At 42.9% G+C, this 20977-nt stretch overlaps 1 protein-coding gene across 8 annotated transcripts in view; it reads left to right on the top strand.

Annotated features, from left to right (window-relative positions):
* Nucleotides 1-13060, top strand: part of LOC111649545 (transcription factor COE3) — a 68775-nt gene extending 55715 nt beyond the window's left edge. For 4 of the 8 annotated variants that reach the window (XM_087172010.1, XM_087172011.1, XM_023399294.2 and 1 more), the window contains exons 11-16: nt 3031-3119; nt 8170-8235; nt 8471-8642; nt 9075-9260; nt 9687-9854; nt 11214-13060. In XM_087172010.1, coding sequence (XP_087028136.1) covers nt 3031-3119; nt 8170-8235; nt 8471-8642; nt 9075-9260; nt 9687-9854; nt 11214-11245 — 713 coding nt within the window. In that variant the 3' untranslated portion in view covers nt 11246-13060. The remainder of the gene's footprint in view (nt 1-3030; nt 3120-8169; nt 8236-8470; nt 8643-9074; nt 9261-9686; nt 9855-11213) is intronic. The other 4 variants (XM_087172012.1, XM_087172013.1, XM_023399297.2 and 1 more) reach the window with 1 other exon arrangement.
* The last annotated feature ends 7917 nt before the right edge of the window (nt 13061-20977 follow it).

Here is a 20977-nt window from a genome sequence, read left to right on the forward strand (position 1 = left end):
AGCGACTGAGAACCCTTACAGGAGGGGTAATGCGGGGTGGGGGGGCGGGGGTATGCACTTCCACACCCTCAGCCCCCCCGTTCCTTCACCATATTGTGTTGGAAGGACGAGGAGGGCCAAACTGATTTTGGCATGCATGGAGTCATGCGAGGGCATCGCAGAGCTAGATTTGCCCATTATATCTTTAGAGGAGAGTAAAGTTTACGACAGAGTGTGAAGTTGGAACATAATGATGTGCCAAGGATTAAAAAAGACACGGGGTGAGGAGGTGGGAGTAAAAGGGGAGGAAAAGGTCGCCGTCAATGTGTGTGGTGTGAGAAAAAGTAAGAGGAGCAGTCCCGATGATTCTTGTAAAAGCTCAGCAGATGAAAGAAAATCTTTCCTGGGAAGAAAAAATGTGCGGAGCAACGCGATGAATACACACATAACACATTTATTGTCCAGATTGAATATAAGTGCTCAGTATATATCATCAGCAGCTCTTACAGGATTATTGACATTGTCTGTGTCTGTCTGCACCAGTGTACATGCTATGACTACAAAACTGTCAACTCATCAACTGACAGCACCGTTTAGCGCTAATGCAAGTCTCCATCAGCTGTCAAAAGCATTTGCATGAAATCAATAGCAGATGGCAGTCTGTGTCACCAATTTCATTACGCTGGGGTTGTTACAAAGATCATCTCCATGATAGATGAGACGGCGACATGTCGACATGTGGAGATCATGCCTGACGCTTAACTGCAACTGCAGAACACTGAGCCATGTTTTAAACCCGGGCTGAGACAAGTGTAAATAACAGTTTTGATTCCATACTTGATTCCCCGTATGAAAGCATTTAATACTGTACATAAACTTTTTTAAAAAACTGTTCTTTCAGACTACAGGATACCCTCCAAATCACATTCATAATTCTTAGGTCTGCTTTTACAGTAAGGCGTCATTATCATTGGAAAGGAACATCAAACAGAACACCTCGCCCAACCTAGGTCTTGTCCTGTACTGTACGTCTCTCCGGCTGTGTTCCCAGCATGCCTGGCGGGTTGTGTAGGCCCCAGCTGAGGCAGAGGACAGGAGAGCGTGATGTATCACCCTGAGAGAGCCCACTGACAGCCTCTGATGATGGATGGCCTGATTATGGAGTGCTTTTTACACATACACAATTTACATCACACTGAGCAGCGGGGTCTGGCAGGGCTGACATGCACATACACTCTCTCAGCCGGGCACGTGCAGTCACACACACACACACACACACACACACACACACACACACACACACACACACACACACACACACACACACGCCAATATGCATGCTCCTGTGTGTACACATGTACACATGTATGAGACCGCCAGAGTGCATAGATAAGAAAGGGGGTGGAAATAACAAAAGAAAGGGGGCAAATTCCTCGCTACAGCCTTGTCATGTACGATCAATACCGCAGATCAATCCTTTATTAAGGAGAAGATGGCGTTCCCCGACATTCCAAAGCAGACCCTTGTCGTTTCAGGACGCATGATGACATGTCAAATCAGATTTCCAGCAGTGTATGTTGTCGTGGCGTGTGGGTTTATTCAGGTGTGCCCGGGCAGCAGAGGCTGAATACCACTGTATTTGCAAGCTAGATCCTTGCTATCGATTAGCACCCTGCATTGTCCATGCTTGAACACATAATTGCTCCGTTTGATCACGGTCGAGCTGGCAATTACTGTATTCAGGTTTTGGCAGAAGTGGCGCATGTGTGTGAGTACATGACTGCTGTATGTATGCATGAGTAGATAGAGGATGTGTGTGTGTGTTGTGTGTGTGTTTGCGTGTAGGTTGTGTGTAAGCATGCTTGCATGTGTACATAGATGAGAGGGAACAAAAGAAAGAGTAAGAAACATAAATGTTCAGTTTCCTGCCGTGACTGCCTGGATTGTGCTTCAGTGGCCCTGCCTGCCTGCCTGCGTCTGTGTGTGTGTGTGTGTGTGTGTGTGTGTGTGTGTGTATGGGGGGGCGATCGCTTGCTTTCACATTCTCTGGTGTTCAGCAGGTTCAGCGAGCTGTGCGGTGTTAATGCTGAAATTACATGCTGAGTAATGAGTGATGGGCCAAATTACAGGCTGAACAATGAATAGAGGCAGGCAGCTCTTATTAGTCTCCATAGAAAGCCATTGATTTATGAAGCGCCTTGCTCGGCGGAGTTACTCTCCTGAAAATGATATCTACATTGAGAAGTGATGTTCTCTATTAAGTCGTTCCTTCCCCCTTTTACACTGCTCTCCTCCTTTCCTCCCCTCCTCCCCTCCTTCTCTCCTCTGCCCTCCCTCCCTCGCCTTGTCCTGCCTATGAGTGTACACATGATTGTTTAGAATCAGGCGGAGCTGTAAGGAAGCCTTCAATTACCCATTAGGACTGTCAGACATAAAACGCCCTGCTCTCACCAAAGTCTGGGTTATGATTCATTTACTTTGTGCCTCTGATTCATCGCCCAATATGCCTCATGCCCCAGATTACTATTTGAGGGGTGGGAGAGATTAATGGCTGCATGGGATCTGCTGCCGTATTTCATGGGCCCAGTGTTGCAGTACAGTTGGTGCAGAAGGGTGAAATGACAGCAACCTACACTAGATCAATGTGTGGACAGCCTTTCACAGATTATTAAAGCTCTGTTAGATTAAAAGACCCCCGCTATGTAGTTTGCTGTAGTCAATATTCTCAAGCAGATAAAAAGGGGGAGGGTCTCCTCGGAAGGATTCTCAGACTGATGTAGGGCATCATGGCTGTTAATGGAATAACACTTGGTGACACAAGTGTCAGAGGAACCCTTGTCATTTTCCTTCACTTGCCCCCCCCCTCCCCCCGGAGCCGCTGATGATTCATAAAACATCCCCTCACCCCTGAGGTTTCTTTGAAATTAGGCATTCTGAAATGACTTTTGTACTGTAAACTCTAACAGATTTCTCAATTTGTTTTTTTCCTCTCTCTGGCAAAATTAGTCCTGAAATGGTTCTCATTTTCAACCTTCCTTTTCTCTCTTTCAGCCCTGAATGAGCCAACCATCGACTATGGTTTCCAGAGGCTGCAGAAGGTCATCCCCAGACACCCCGGCGATCCTGAGAGGTTACCAAAGGTCAGTACGGTGTCCCTGCAGCATAATTTTTTTTTTTTTTTAAATACAGCAAACGGCAAAAGAGACAGAGCTGTCTGGGTTATAGGGCCTTAATACTTTGAATGTGACAAATAAACAAAACAACATTACCATCAAAGCAGAGCGCTGTGACCCCAAACCGTAACAGCTTTGCTTCACATATGTGGCTTACCCACTAACCAGCGTGGTAATGGTATTGGTTTTGTGTGTGGAGAGAGGCGTAAACTCTCTGTGTGGTAAAATAGCTCAATCAGGCGTTTTCCTCTCCAGTAGTCTGTGGAGATGGTAATCTGGTCAGAAACGACGTCTGCACCCTCATTACCCCACTCATGTTTTCCTTTCATTTTCTGCAGCTCGATTTGGTTTAATCTTTTGTTTACAGAACCCTGTGCCGTAAACCCCCTAGTCTTACTGCAGCTAATAGACAAAGACTGCATGTTATTATGCTTTGGCTTTCTTATTGTTTTCTTTTGAACCTGGGTGAAGGAGTTGAAAGCCTCATCAGTTTTAGACACAGTGGTGTGGCACACAAATAGGCTGCCATATTGAAAGACTTGAGCATGAAAACTAAGGTGCACAGGTTTTTTTTTTTCCTCCCCTGCAGAAACTCTTTGATTCTTTTATTCTTTTCATTCCCTTTGATTCTCTTACTCTTTCCATTTCCTATTGATAAAATCTATCTGTGTGTTTTCACTAATTGCTACCCTGCCAGTAACCATTTTTGTGACTGACGTTCCAGATGTGTCAAGTGTAATAATATGACTGATTAGTACATTCAGAACCCCTCGGCATGCGGTGAAGTGGTGGCCACCTCAGAGTTTTAATAATACTGTAAAACCTTTAAAGACCTTATCTATTAAATCCCAGCATGCAACACAGCAATATCATTAACGTCCAACGGACAATTTAATAAAGAACAGACTGTGTGGTAGCTATAGACGTTTGACCAAGGCAATGTGAAGAAATGGAACATCACAGCTAGTCCCTGGTTCAGTATATGAAGTGTTTCAATTAGACTCGGTCCCTGTGGAGACAGGAAACAACACCCAGACATGAAATGTTACTCTAATTTCAACTGTAAACGTAGACTAAAAGGTAAAGTACACTTACCTTTAATATCCACATGGCTCTCTCTGTCTCCTCCAGCGTCACCGGTCAATCTAGGCGCTCACTGTTTCTATGTTATAAAGTCACAGTGTCTTTGCAAAGTCCACATCTTTTGAACAAAGAGAGCAACAATGTTAAACACAGCGTTATTACAGAGAAACCTTAGTTCGTTCCTTGGATACAAAGCGTCGTTGGCTGTGAGACAGGTTTTGACACTGAACCCAAGATTAGTTTCCTGGGTGTGCGTATACTTAATATAGCACGGTCTCCCAGCCTTTGCATGAAACAATCACAGAGTGAGATGAAACCCTGCACTTCCAATAAACAACATAAATATTTGATTTGCTCTCTAATGGACCCAAATATGGGGTTCAGGGGGCATGTAAATGATCCCACCAAGTGATTCGTCATTGTTAAGCTTGCCATCTGAGGGTCAGCTCTCGGGGTCAAAAGCACATTCCCAATAAAACAGCCCGCGGCGTGCTGAGGCTGGCATGTACATTTGGAATGAGAACAGAAACGGCATATAGAGAACAGCCATTACAGGGTGCAGGTGAGGTAGGGAGACTCTATAAAAAGAAGATAAAGCTGGAGGACGCGCGGTGTGCATTAGCGGAAAGGCAAATCGACACCAAGCCCACTCACCGCCTCTACCCCCCCACCCCACCCCCCCTTCCCATGACTTCACCCTCCAGTTGATAATATTACTGCGCTATTGATTTCCACCAGCCTTCTCCCTGGGACCAGTAAGACACGTGGTAATTGTAAGGAGACAGAAAGCCAATATGGGAGTGCTCATGGATAGCAAGGGATGCACGCTAATATTGTTGCTACACAGAGAAAAAAAGGGGGGAAGCTGCCTCTGATTGAAGTTTACCTCGTAATTCTAAGACAACATCGTAGATGACAGTCTGACCCTGTGGGAGGAGTGGAGATATAAAAATTCAATGCAAAGTCCAGGGTGAATATGAAAGTAATAAGTGTGAGCAGTCAAGTGATGAGAAAGGAGATTGGTTTGCGGGCATCGCGTTAAGTGAAGAGAGACTTTGGAATTCACCCTCCTTTTTAAGATCTTGTTATAAAACAATTTTCTATTCATAATATAAAAAAGACAATTTATAATACCATTTTGTGCCCTCTGGCAGTAATGGACAAATAGACTGGATATCACATTATATCACACTCAATTTCTCTCTTCTGTAACAAATTAGATTCATTATGAAATTAAAAGTGGAAACTCAATATTGTTTTATTATTAAGCTGATTGCTTTGGATTCTTTTCTTTCCTCCCAAAATGAGCATAAGCCCATTCTTTTCCAATTCTTTGTGTAATCCACAAGGAGAAAATATTACAAATGTGTTCATGTCAAGCAATTACCCATGTATTTAAATGAATCTCTCTTCCTGTGCTCTTTGAAGTACCTTCATCTAATGGCCCTATGCTTCTAAATGCATTCATTACCTCAGGCTAGAGCTAACAGAGTAATTGCCTTACAGTTTTATAATGGCATTAGCACTCCAAGCTACATAACCTAGGCCCTCTTTTATTAACTGTGATAATATAAATACAACATCCATGTTAATCTAGTGCTTGAAGAATCACATTCCGGCTGTTTTAGACCACGTCGTCTTATTGTTAGATATTTTTTATAACACATCATTTGTTATGGCTTTCTCAAATTTTTTTTCTCTTTCTTTTTTTTTTTTTTTTCTTTGCTCTGCAATAATGTAAAACAGCTTCTAAATCTTAGGTGATCTGTCATCTGAGCAGCCCCATTTAAGCAGTTGTTGAACACGAGACCTTTATGCAAAGCAAGGCAAACAATAGCAGAAATCTGTCACGCATTTGTCACAGAACAACAGAAATCATTTGAGGCCTTTAATTGTTTCAATTTAACATGGTGTGTTCTGATATGTCTCCATGACAAGAAAGCCAATTACACTTATGCTGGAGTAGTATTGAGATTTACATGGAAATGCCCTCAGAACACTATTCCGTGTTAATCGTATTCACAGCGTGAGCTGATACGCATGAAAGCGTCTCGTCAGAAGAAAACAAACTTCTTCCTTGATTGGGTGCAGCACTTCTCATCATCCTCGGATATGACTAGGTTGCCACTTAAGCATAGCCTTGCGAGCGAGCTTGGTTAGTTAAGACACCACGCGGTAAACGACAGATTAAGGATGAGAGGCAATATCGTTTTCTCTCTTTTTTCCAAGCTGTCCTTATGTCACTGCTGCAAAGTACCATATGGACAAGGAGGGAGAGGACGTTTTAAAGAGAATGAAACATGGCTTGCGAACGCGACAGTCTTAATTGCTTTAATTGTTGTTTAAAATTGAGAGCCATGTAGGAGATCTTGAAATATGATAGAATAGATTATTGGTAATTATTAACTGCAGACAAAAAGAAAGAAAACCACTTTATCTCACTCAGCAAGAGAGAGAGAAATCTGTTCTGCCTGATGAGAACACATCAAGACAGCTGGTCCTCTCATTTAGTCTACCTGCCTCACGACAACCATAATTCTTTATTTGTATGCAAACTAGATGCATGCAACGTTGAGCATACACACCAATTTCAGAGGTAAATGCCCATTCTAAGAGCCACCCATCCGGTAACGTGGGGTGGATTAAGCGATATGTTTCTATAAGAGAGCATGGCATACGCTGGAAGTGGCTTCTACAGTGATTCATCTTGATAAATCAAGGACTGTGGTAGATATGCTCCTCAGGATGAAAGGGCCCATACACACACTCCGAGCACACTACATACGCTGTGCCTTGGAAATGCAGGCCAAGTCTTGGAGGCCGCTGTTTGAAGGCGCGAAGGCTGTGTTTACATTCATTTACGGCAGCTGCCGTCTTAATCCCACACTGCTATTGCCAAGTGATGGAACACTTCAGACAAATTACCGAGGCCCGCAAAAGAAAACATAGCGAATGTGGGAAGAAAACAAGCACCATCTGAGATGTTTCTGGTGACAGATTTGCATTGCTTTTAACCAGGGTTCTAACAGCACAGTCGACAAATCTCTGCTCTACAGCAGGTGACAACAAGCGAGCATTTTAAAAACACACGCAACAGCCATGTCTGCAACTTGTCTTTGTCAGATTAAATGCACTCTAAAAGGAGGAGAGGGTTTTCATAGAGCATATTGCCTTCTGTATTATAGAAAACAAAGAGAGCAGTCTGGTTGCTTGAGAGGGATTTAATTGTAAGTGCTGAATTCAAAGAGCAGATAAAGACACACAAACGGGCCAAACCCCACCTAGCTGAAAGCCCAAAACAGAGTGGGGGGAACAGGATCCGGGGCCAACTCATTTTCAGTGTTAAGAGCCAAAGCAACACAGCTAATCCGCATTGTCAAGCGGGGGCAAGCATGCAGACATGGATAAGACCACATCCTGAGCATCCGTGTCCCCAAGGCACAAGCACCCAGCTCTTGCTGGATGGGAAGTCATTTGTGAAGTCCTTTGCAACAGCCAGTCAAAGAGGTTAATTGAAAAATTCCTTAATGTCATTACAACAGAACTAGATTAACCCAGAGCTAATTCACTTTATTGTTCTGAAGAGAGGGGACTCGGCGCTGAACTCCGGAGCAAACGTGAAGCCCAGAATCAGGGGTGAGGTGTTGTTTTTAAAGGAGTATGCCAGTTTAATTAAGATAGGGAACATTATTCACTGCTCTGCATGGTTGGAAGGAGCAAAGTGGTAGTGCTGTATAAATGCAGCACTCGTGCCTCTTAAATCAGGGTGGCGTTTATTTAGGCGGTTGAATACGTAAACATTTCTAAGTATCTCCACGACCCTGCTGTGTAATGTTGTTTGTGATATTGTTTGTTACTGTAAGAAGCAACTGGGGTCAACTCGCACATAATCTGCCCGGCTCTTAACATTTACTCTTCCTGTTTTCCTCATCAGGAGGTGTTACTGAAGAGGGCGGCTGATCTCGTTGAAGCCCTGTATGGAATGCCCCACAACAATCAGGTCTGTATCCGCGCAGCCGCTCCTGCGTGCTTATACCTCTGCTAAATAAGAAACCATTGAAAATTTTGTATAGTATCACCAAAGGGTATTTTCACCACTATATCTGGAACAATGTAGGCTACATGCGTTGTGAGTTAACCATATAGCCATGAACCGTGCATCAAAGCAAAAGCAAAGCTATAAAAAAAAAAAAAAACATAAATAACAAAACCTCTGCCTTCTCTTTGCTTCTCAGGAGATCATTCTGAAGAGGGCAGCTGACATCGCTGAGGCCCTGTACAGCGTTCCCCGCAACCACAACCAGATCCCCTCTCTCGCTAACACAGCCTCCCACGGCATGATGGGAGTCAACTCCTTCAGCAGCCAGCTAGCAGTCAATGTGTCTGAGTCACAAGGGAATGACCAAGGTATGTGATTTAGGGTACAGCTCCATAACTCAGTGGTTCTCAAAAGTGGGGTCCAGGGAGCCGTCGGGGTCCTTGAGGGAATTCCAAAGGGGGGAGTTTGCAGCATGAGAAATAGTTAAATTTCAGTTTGTTTGTTTTTTTCATTCATTAAAATGAAAAGAAAAAAAAAAAAAAAAAAATTGTTTTTGAACGCCAGGATCTCTGCCCCCATCCTCGCTAACAATACAGGGAGCTAAAGGGTCCAATTAAGAGCCAAATTCTTTTCTTAATAAACTGGCATCTGCAGGATGTGCTGATATAAAAATGTTTGATTGCAGCAGCAAATTTCCATTATCATTTACTGTAATCAGTGAACATTTCCCTGGTAAACACTGTACAGAAGGGAAGGAATGAATGAATTTCCCCTCTCCATCCTCCACCTGTGTTATTCAGTGGGCTACAGCCGGAACACCAGCAGCGTGTCCCCCCGGGGCTACATCTCCAGCAGCACCCCGCAGCAGTCGAGCTACAACACCGTCAGCAACAGCATGAATGGCTACGGCAATGCCGGTATGAACCTGGGAGTGCCAAGCTCCCCTGGGTTCCTCAACGGATCCTCTGCCAACTCCCCATATGGAAGTGAGTAGCTTGCCACTATCACACGCTGTAGTAGCACTAAGCTGCTGTTGATTTAATTCCAGCTCCCACATTCGTTTTCACTTCTATGAATCACTTCTGACAGGGTTATAACATTATTGATGGTGATAATATATTACTATTCATTCACGGAGGCTTGTTTAGCTTTAGTACTTCGGAGAACACACATGTAGCTCAGAACAGGAGAAATACTCATTTTTATGTGTATTTCGCCGTATGCCACCTGTATTTGTTCAACCGGACAAGATGTTGATGGTAGGGGCCTGTGAGTACTGATCGTGTATCCCCCCTGGCAGAAATACTATCCCAGCCTTACCTTAACTGCCCTTTCCCTCTCGAGCACTACTCACAGCACGTTCTCACTCTCACCCTCCCCTCCTCTCTTTTCCTCCCCTATCGTCTCTGCAGTTAAACAAAAGAGCGCCTTCGCCCCTGTGGTCCGACCCCAGGCCTCCCCACCCCCCTCCTGCACCAGCGCCAACGGCAACGGACTGCAAGGTGAGCCCCCCTCACCCCCTCATCCCTTCCCTACGGACTACTGGTCAGATACCGCTGCTCAGGCCTCTGTCCGGTTTGGTGAGGGATTAATCATTACAAATATATGCATTTTGACAGGCCAATTTACACCTTTCAGTTCACACTCAAACACACACACACACACACACACACACACACACACACACACACACACACACACAAACACACACAGAGCATCTCTTTACGCACACACAGAAACGCAAGTATAGGACTGCAAGCGCCGTCTCACATCTGTGCGCACATACATGCAAACATACATCCTTGTTGCCCTTTCATACAAATGATCTCCTCTGATGTCGCAGGAAAAGACCTTCCCAGAATTGTTTTAGTAATTATGTTTATTAGGTTTTGTGCATGTGTCATGACCAACATGATTGCTTTGAAAACAAGCTTAGCCGTAGTGTGTGCCCCAAGATTAATAACATTGGGCTTAATGAAGTGGGAAATTAAAGTTCATCTTGCTACACGTTCATACTTATTAATACATGTTGTGCAGAAATTAATGAGCAATGCCTTGCCATCATCTGTGCTGGCAAACTTAAAAGCATTTCAACCATGACTCTACAAATATACTCAGAGCAATATAATAATATATCATCCCAGCACTTCACTAGTTGCCTAATTGTTAAAACGTGTGAAAATACTGAATATATAAACTCTCAGGGTGAGGTACAGTTGCTAATGATATCCTAAGCAGATGGTCCTGGTAAAATAACGGAAGCTACCTTTGATCTTGCCTAATCTCTCTTGGATAATGACGCAGAGGCACGACTTGGGGAATGTGGAAATGCAGGAACTAATGCGATGTAGAGTGTTGGGAGAGTTGAGGATAAAGAGATGAGGGGAGGAGAGGAAGCGATAGAAGGAATCTGAGGGGAGTCTGAGGAGTGTCTAGTACTGTAGCATTGTGGCATTGTGGGAAGTGACCGTGTTGTTGCTCTGCCGTCACCACGGCCGCGTCTCCTGGGAGTCTGGGCCACTGTTTGCCATTACCCCAACGCCAGGAGAAATATCACACATAGCAAGACTGGCGTGCTGGGGGCTGAAATGTCAGAGCAGGAGGGAGGTTTTCAAACTCTCCCTGTTAGGAGGACGTGCAGCAGCAGGCTGGTGGACACGGCAAACACTCACAGGCACATACGCAAACAGGCACATTAAGGCATACATTCACGCACTTGTGCACCGTCAGATGGCTGGCTGGACACACACACACACACACACACACACACACACACACACACACACACACACACACACACACACGCACATGCATATACACATGCATACATGCACACACAGTAAATTACAACATTTTAATAATTTTTCATATTTATATCCATGCCTGTTTTAGCCCCAATAAATTAATCTTTTTTTCCTCTCTGTCTCTGTTTTCTCCAGCCATGTCCGGCCTGGTTGTCCCTCCAATGTAAATGCACTTTCATCATCTCAAGCACCAGTCTACACACTACCACTTCAGAGGACCCCCCACCCCCCTCTCTCTCTCTCTCTCCCTCAGCACACCGCAAAACGCTGGTGTAATGTATAGTCAACCGCTTGTTCTGTTTTTAAAGATGAAGAAAAAAAAAAGAAAAAGAAAGAAATGATTTTTTTTCTTTTAAATGACTTTCACCAACCTACAGAAAAAAAGGATTTCACAAGGAACAATATTTTTTTTCTGTGGGGATTTTTTTTTTCTTTTGTTTATTTTTTTTCTCTCCATTTTATCACCCTTGAAGAGGACACGGGATGATGGAGGGTTTATTTTGTATACCTGTCGGGTTGTGCGTCGGCCTCGGATATGTCCAATCAACCACACATTCAATACTGGAAGGGACTCTGTGGACTCACCATCTGGTTGTAAAGTAAAAACACTGATGTACAGTACATTTGCCAATGAACTTGTTTGCCTCAGAAATTGTTTTTTCTGTTTCAACTCTCTTTTAATAGATTCACAACAGTTGTGTGTCTTTATAATGTGACTTTTTTGTATTTTTATGTGTGAGAAAAATACACAGGGGCCAAGACAGTTTGAATTTCAACTGGAAAATATATGAGATATATAATGTAGAAAATTGATCATAAAAGTACAACAAATACGAGTAAAAGGGGCGGGGCTGGGTGGGTAAGGATGTATCATGTTTCATTCCTGCATTTTAACTTAAATTTTGTAATTTATTGTAGCTAGAAATCATCTTCAAAAGTAAAAAAAAAAATCCTCTTCGATTCAACAAGCACACTAACGTGTACAAAACACTGCTCTGTTGATGAATATGATGTACTTCCATGTCTAGAGCTTCCTTTTAAGCAAGTGTGTTTTGCCATGTTTTTCAACTTTTTTGCTAGCACTGTATATTAATGCATTCCTAGGCTACTGTGAAGTCTGTTTCTTGTTGATGAGGAGCAGTCTCCCCCCTCTAGCTCCAACTCCCTTATGTGTTTTATATGTGGTTAAAAATTGTAGACTATTGTGATATTGCCAAACTTGTGCTAAATATTTATACATCTGTCTTTTTCATGTTCTTTTAGATCAACAAAAAAACATTTAAAAAAACAAAATTAAAATCCATTGAGAATGTAGGAGTATAGTAGTTCATTGTCATATTTCTGTTCAAACACACACTTGCGCTCACTGAGGGAAATTTTGTAACATATCAACTATAAATAATGTATTTATCTCTGAAATTTTGTATATTGCTTTTCATTATGTATGTATTAATCGTCATGCCCTTAATATAGTGATGCAGCACAGATAATTCAGCCAAGAACTGTTGCCTTCATTTGTTTTCTTTTTGTATTTGATGAAATGCAATGTGCATATATTTCATGTGTATCCTCAAAAATTTGTGTTACTCCGTCAAGACTCTCTGTCCATTTTTTAAAGGGGAAGTCAAACTTCATTGTTTATTTTTATATTGATTTTAAATTATCTATACAGACCATTTTGGAGAAAACTTTGTTGGTTGTATTGTCAAATAAATTGTTTGTGACCCATATGATAGTTGTTAAGATCCAATAGAGACTAATGTGCATGAGGGACAACCTTGGAGATAAAAAAAACACTCCATCTGTGGTTGTATTTTTTTCTGTTTTGTAGAATGTATAGAAGTCATTTTTACTCACCACTTATGACTCTGCCACATAGCTTACATGTGTTTACAGGGAAGAAAATTTAAAAATGTCAACATTTGGAATGGAAACAGAAATGAATAAGTGATGTTTTATTAAAATTTTCAGTAAAAACACAATAGCTCCTCAACTGTGGACTTCTTCAGTTTTAAGTACAGTTTGGCTGGCAGACAAACTGACAATCAGGACAAAGAAAAAAAGACAGTAGAAACCTCTGAGGACAAACCTGTGATTCGTCTGTAAGTTGTAGTGTTTGCCATGACTTTGCCATAGAGATAATTGTTTGAAACCTGTGGAAAAGTGTAACATCCATAAAAGATGAAAACAGCTCTTTACTCATATTATTTCAGCACAGCACTCTGACATTGTTGCATATTCCTACTGGTCTTTGTATCAGCGTATCCTGCATCTGTGGTGCTTCAAAGGTTCATTGTAGTCATTCATAAACAGTGCGAGCTTTTTATTCAAAGCACCCCAAATGGGGCTCATTCAAATCCCTCATTTTATTGCATTAAGCCACCTAGTTAATAAAGAATCAATACATTGAAAGAGCAAGGTTATCCTTTGTCTATAAGGGCTGGTATCGTTTTGAACCTCTTATAGTTTGAGCGCTGAAAGGGGGGCCACTGTGAAATCTATACTCATCAAGTGGGTCAAACAGAAGGATAGAAGTGTTTGAGGGAAGAATAGTGGTTCTCCTTAAAAACAACTGAGCATCTTATCTGGCATCCTGAGCAGGTCACAAAATGTCAATTTCTCATCAAGGCAACATTGTCCGAAGCCACCCCTGCCTTTAATGCACAATTAAACGACGGCAGCCTGAGTGGCAATCAGCATATCACAGCTTATTATGTCAACCAGCATGCACAGATCTCGCGGCACGGCCGATAGTCCAGGAGCTGCTGATAGCGCAAAGGACAGATACACTCAAAAGAGCGATTTAATTTTCAGCTGCGATCGCCCTGCGCTCCAAATCATTCCCTCGATAATCCAACGTGTCTGATAACAATAGCCACACATCTGCTTCCTGACATTGCATTATCTGTTTCAGATACACATACACAGGTTTGGATCTATCGCCTTGCTCGCTGCGCTCTCTGTTATTCCATGGCAAAATCTTGCACAAACTGTATGTTTATTTAGTCTTAACTGCCCTATTAATGAAACGAAGGAAACTGTCCGTCATCACAAAAACAACAACCGACAGAACATAAACAGACACTGTGAAAAATAATTCTGAGGGTAAAAGTAAGATTAAAAAAAAAAAAAAGAAAAGAAATAAAGACAAGTTTGCTCAGTTGTTGCAAGTTTTACGAGCTCCGGAGCCTGGCAGGAAGGCTGGAGGTACAGTATATTGTCTCAGCAAGTTTCACTGTACCCAGCAACCAGCCACTAGCTCTGCCACACCACTCAATCATCGTGAGAGCCTCTTTATTGGAGAACTCTAATGGCCACCCTCCACCATGATCTTAATGTGTGCATTAAATATTTATAAATCCTGGGTCAATAATGCCCCATAACCAGAGCCTGACAGACCCCCACCATACCATGTGCTGCCTCCCTCTCAAACACAGGCAAAGGTCACGGGGTCACGCAATCAAAAGAGAGCGAGGCTCGCCACATCCATATGTTGCCACTCTTATCAAGACTTTCCTCGGGTACTGGTTATCTGTCAAAGGAAAGAAATATTGAAAGCAATATCGATCTTAACTAGCCTTGTGTTGCCGAGGGCCACGCTTCAAACATCTGCTCGCGCATTGTTATATTTCAAAAAACCTCCTCTCAATAATATAAGCCTGAGTGTTAATATTGAACATCTCCTAGCCTGAGCATGAGTAATATCCACCTTATTAACAAGCATCACCGGAGATTTAAAAAAAAAAGAAAAAAAAAAAAGTTGATATACATGTAATAAATATTTCTTCATTAGTGCCGTGTTAATTGTGCAGCCTGGCATCTACACGGGTGACTCAGTAGCTTTTACGTGACCATGTCCAGGCTGTGCTCCTGTGCTGTTCAGGTGAAAGATTGTGCTCCGGTGATAGCGCACACAAAAGAGCGGCCGGACAATGAGCCAGTCAATGGAGAGCTCCAGTTGAAAGAGCCACAATGGCCGTGCATGCTGGGAATTGGGCTGGATGATATAAAGGAATGAAACCTTCATTGAGGCCATGGAGGACAAGCATTCAGAAAAGAGGTTTTGTTTGCTCTTTATCAATCTGCCGTTTCCCATGAGAAAAAACAATTCAAACTGACCTTAAAAAGAGAATATTACCTTACGCATCCACTCCCTATGTAACTCTTATTGAAGGGCTTATACATTCACTTTTATTGGATGTTTATGTGATAATACGTTTGTGCCAACATGTGTACAGTATCGAGACAGGCCATAAACCTAAAAGGTGGACAGTCGTTTATCTTCTGCACTGGATGGGCAGTGCTGAGAAGTACTTTTTAAGGATTTGCTCTTGGACAGACAGGATTTGTGTAACTGCTGAGTGATGTGTTTTGTGCAGAGGAAAGAAAAAGCAGCTGCAACTCTCCAGAAGTTTATACATGAGTAGGATACTGCTGCTGTGACTCATAAAAACTGCACTAGCAACTCGAGTTCATAACTTTTGAGATCACAATGAATCAAAATAGGGAATCTGACCTTTTTTGAACAATTTCACATTTGAATCAAAACAGGGAATCTGACCCTTTTTTTTTTTTTCAAATAGTCCCACATTAGCACAGTCTCCTGTCTGTGAATTGGTACATCAGATAAGACACTGCTCCCCTGCTACTGTACACTGGGAGTCAGCTTTGCTAGGAAAACTCAAGATCCTTGCAAAGATTTCCACTTCACTCACTGCAGTCGTGAAGGATGAGCAAAGTATCCCAGTGCTTCAAAATCCATTAAACTTGTATTTGGGTGTCATTTGATACTTCATCAATGTTTCAGTGCATTTCAAATCCACAAATGCAGGATTTACCCCTGGTAGAAATACAGTATTCACCATATTTTCCTTCTATGAACTTCACTTAGTCCAAAAATTACACTGTAAAGATTGCCTGGTCAGGGAGTGTTAGGCTACAGTGATAAAATAATATCACTTGAACTGTATTTTCTGCCACAGTCTCCACCACATAGAGCTCCTTTCATAGCACCCCTCTGTAGTGCTTTGTCCAGTGGTTCTGGATATGATATCATCTATTAATAATGTATTGGCAATGGATTACATAAAAAGGGAGCAGAAATAACATCCAATATTCATGCCCCCTGAGCTTGACTGTGTCCAATCCGTTTGGCCCATAAAACCTTAGCCCCATTTCCATATCCGCTGTGGGTCACGACAGGTCTGCCGCACAAAGGCTCACAGAACAGCTCAACTCAGGAAAAGGGCAGTAAAAAATCGGGTGGATTTCTGAACCCTTATGAAACAGCCCCCCTTCGGAAAAAAAAAGTGAAAAAGCCCTTTTCCGATTTCAGCGCCTGTGAAAAACCTGGTACTGTATTTCCCTCTTTAATTGTGCCACTTGAGAAATTGACGTGCCTCTGAAACATGGCATGAATCTCACAGTTATTGCAGTCCCCTTGGCAGGGAATGTTGATACAACATCTGCATGCTATAGAAAGTAATGGAAGTAGCAGAGGTGGCAGCTGCAACTCTACAGGAAGTGTGCCATTTTCAGGCAGTGCTGCTGTGAGAACCACTAACTGCCAGCCTGGTCTTGCAGGCAGCTCTGATTGCCAGGACACTATGACAAACACGCAGGGGCTGGGAGTGTTGCATCCTGGGGGATGACAGCTTCTGTTTGATTGTCAATAAGGCTCATTAGCAGAAAAAATGGAGAATGTGAAAAGAGATTAAATAGCTTGAGACAGGGTCCCCCTCATGTTTCATTACAGAGGATTTATCAGAGCCTTTATTTCATCAATTCCACCAAAAAGAAAAAAAAAAAAATCACTTATTGCCTCCCCACCCCCCTCAAAAAAAAGTGAAGGCTGCAGCTAAATTCACATTTAAAAATGTCTACACATTCCATCAAAACCGAATCAACAAATGCTAATCAGGCCCTTTAAACATCATCCACACCTTACATAAACCTCTCTGCTCCTCCTCGGAGCGACTCTCATCTTAAGAACAGTGGCGGATGTTTCCCTCCATCTTAGGGAGGAACGGCCAACAAAGCAGCGTGTAAGGGCCTTTCCCTGAAGAGTCCTTGTCACGCCGCGCCAAACCTCTGTGATTATCGTTGTTTTTGCAGAGAGTGTCCATGCCTGCCAATACCGCTGTTCCATAAATGAATTTGGCCCCTCGTCAACGAATTACCTAACACGCAGAACTGTGTATGTGTCACATCCAATTCCAACTCACCGGCTTTGCTGGTGTGTGTCAGCTGGAGGACTTAATCATCAATCGTCAATCATAATAAGCGAAGCACATTGATAGGGCTCCTTTTTTTTTTTTTCTCCTACACAGTTAAATAAAGTGTAAAGGGAGAAGTTAAGACTGACCTTGTTAAATTGGGACCACAATTTATATTCCTAATTTAGTGTATGGATTAATTAGTCTTGGCAAGTGTGTGTATCAGTTTCCATGTGGTAGAGCTTCGGAGTTATATCCACTTGATCAAATCATTGCTTGCTTTCATAAGGAAACTCTGGAATGATATCTGTCAGTCTAATCTTGATGTTTTTGCTCAGACCAGGCTTTGCATATTTTTAGCTGCACACTTTTAATTAGTGCCTAATTGGAGAGTTTATAGAGAGGACTCTTCCAACGTTAGTCGCTAATCAATAACCCCCATCTCTCATCATACAAAATTAATCACTATGACCTGTTATCAGGCTTTAATACAACCATACACACACATACACGCGCACACACGCAACATGCTAACTGGCAAAGCATGCATTTTGCACAAGGCTGAGGAATCTGGCTCATATTTTCCCTCTCCCTGATCCAATCCACTCCTCTCCCCCGTCATATAGATCGGAGTCTGCGGGGGCCAGAGGCGCTGACAGAGCCCAGATGCTCCCAGTCTGTCTGGGGGACTGGGGAGACTGGTGCCATGGGGTCCTGGAGCCTCTGAAGTGCCGCCCCTCCGTCAACATGACCAAGGCTAGACCTGCACTTTCTCCAGGCTGAGACACTCTCCTTACCACGCTGACAACCACGCTACATAGTCACAGATTGATACATGCAGGGATACACGCTCACAGGCACCCGCTCCCACGTAATGTATGGCCGTTCATCAGCCGTTCCTAATTAGAGACCCCCAGACCAGCACTTGAGTTCATAAGGTTACAATGACACACTGATACAAGGTTGCTAAAGCACACACACTCACATGCTGATACCTCTCAGGGTTTTCTTTTACTTTCTCATTTAATCCAGCTCTGTCTCATCGCCACTGTCCTAAACTTGTTCATGTGGAGGAGGAGGGGGGGGGGTCTCTTTGTTCTAAAGAAACAAAACAAAAATGAGGCACCATACGAACCCTCCATCCTCCCGCTCTTTCTCTCAAAACACAAAGATCATTACAAGAGCATCAAAGTATGCCATGATTGAAATGATATTTCTCTTTGTAGTTGTGGCGTAGCGTGGAGTGTGCTGGTATTAGATGCTGCTGTGGCAGCTGTCGCGGCTGGCTGCGTGGTGCCTCGGTGTCAGGGCCTCTGAGGCCAGGCTGTCCCGGCAGAGAGACAGAGGGGGAGGAAACCTGATAGTGCAGCCAAGCCCCACTCTAATGTCTGTCTATCCAGCTATCTATCCCTGTGTCTATCTGTCTGACGGACTGTTGGACGCTGCCTATCTGCATGCCGGATACTCCTTTGCCTTCCCAGCAGCCGTGCACTGCTTGCAGCTGAGTTAATATGCTCCAAAAAGTTTCACTCAGATTTTTTTTTTTTTTTTTTTGGAAGTGTACAAACTTTTTTTTAGGAAGAATAAAAGCAGCTATTTATGAATCACTGATGTGGCTGCAGGATTAACTTCTGCAGGGTCCCCACTAAGCTTGTGACTTGTACCAAGGGGTGCAGGTTATGATAACAGTAGAATTATGAGCCGGCATGTATGAAGAGCAAGAGATTGAAGCTCAGAGAGTGTTTGTATTTGATGTGGGGGCAGAAAATTGTTCTATAATGAGGAGGGGTGCCAGGATATGAGATGGGAAGTGGGGAGCTGGAGACAGGATATAACTTATGAGAAGGAAACTAATGTTAGGAAATGCAGAGGTTGTTGTTGTGGCTGTATAAGCTAAAATGTATCTTACTACTCTCCTCTATGATTAATACAGCCAAGCCAGGTCAAAACCGTGCACTAACGCTACGGATGCCACCAACCACATCCTCGCGCTTTCTGGGGCTCAAATGAGTGTGTATCATACGTGTGAGAAAGTGTGTGTGTGTGTGTGTGTGAGGGGGTTAATAAATGTTGAATCAAACGCCGCACGAGACACTCACACTCCTTAAGGGTTGCCCATTAGCGGTGTGTGGGTGCATGGGGAGTTTATCAGTGTCTGGGTGATTTATGAAGTCAGACTCAATATCATCCACTTCACCCACACACATATGGACATACACATGTGCACACACCAACACGCATGGCCACATGCTCACATACACACACACACACGCACGCGCAGAAGGGAACACGCACGCGCACCGGTGTACTCGTGTACTCCCTCTCCCTGAAATGGAGGCAGATATTAGGCCAAAATTAAAGGTTTCACAGAGATTAACAGTGCGGATGATGAGATCGCCTCAGCCTCTTTTAATCTAATTCCTTTTTATCTCAGAGCCAGCATGGTACGGAAGTAGTACACATGGTAAAATTACAACCACAAAATAATACAGACATAATAATAAAACTGCGACTAATACTGATAAATACTACAATACTATCAAAATGTAAGAATGGAGAAAATAAAAGGTGTAAATTATTTCAAAGAGTTTCTGAGGGTACCTAGACAATTACATGGTCAATTACTGGCAGCATCTCTGAGGCTTTGATGCTGAACTTTTTTTTTTTTTTTTTTTTTTTTTACATCATCTGCAGAACTCTACAGATATCAGTGTCTCTGGTTGCTAAATTCATAGCATTCCATAGAATTTACTTAGCCACAAGCAAAAAAGGAGGGTGCTTACAGTGCACTTCAGAGTGCGCCTGGCTTAAATGGGACCCCTTGTGGCTGTGTCACAGCTCCCTTCGTTAGGGGGCTGACTGTAGCCTGTAGTCACCACAGGCATCATTAGCCCTCTGTGAAACCACAGACTGAGTCTCATTCTTCATCTGCCTGTCTGCTGCCTCAACATCTACGCTGCGATGGTGCTCCAATGGCAGAGTAAGTGAGTCCAGCAGCACGGCAAGACAGCCGCACGGAGCTGATCGGATAAGAAATTCAAAAATGCAGCAAAGTTCAAATGTATTCAGCGAGTGGGCCACTTGAATTGGTTTTGTAAAGGTTAGAGCTGAGGTTATTTTTGGAGGGTGGATTATTAGGCTACCTGGGCCGAACAGAGGAGGAATAACTATGGCCAAGTAAGGGTCACTCTGGAGCTGCAGTAGACAGTGAGGAGAATTGAGGATTTAGGGGGGGAAAAAAGACTAAACTGTCATTTTTACACCAGATCTTTGTGAGGGAATGTAGAAAATAAAAGTACAGGACATATTCAATTAAAGCAACTGATTTTTTATAAACACACACCACCACTGCTGCCCTCTCCATATGGTCTCTTTAAGAACGAATGATTTATCCCAAAGGGATTGGAAGGAGGTTGTGATGAAAATAAAATAACATAATAAACATTTAAGTTACAGATTAAATGTGCAAGATGAATTCAAGGTTGAAATGTTGATTTCTGTTTCCCGTTCTGTACTGCCCTCTAATGGAAAACACCTCTCAGAAATAAAAGAAGGAGCTCTGACATACAGAGCTGCAGCGGGTAGAGAAGACATACAGCATAATTAATTATGAGCTGAACTGAGTGAACGCTACATGAAATCAATTTTTAAATTAAATACAATTAAAATGATGAAAAGGCAGGG

This window comes from Seriola lalandi, unplaced genomic scaffold (genome assembly GCF_002814215.2).
Source record: "Seriola lalandi dorsalis isolate HSWRI2012SDOR001 ecotype SW California unplaced genomic scaffold, Sedor1 jcf7180002051200, whole genome shotgun sequence".
NCBI classification, from domain to species: domain Eukaryota; kingdom Metazoa; phylum Chordata; class Actinopteri; order Carangiformes; family Carangidae; genus Seriola; species Seriola lalandi.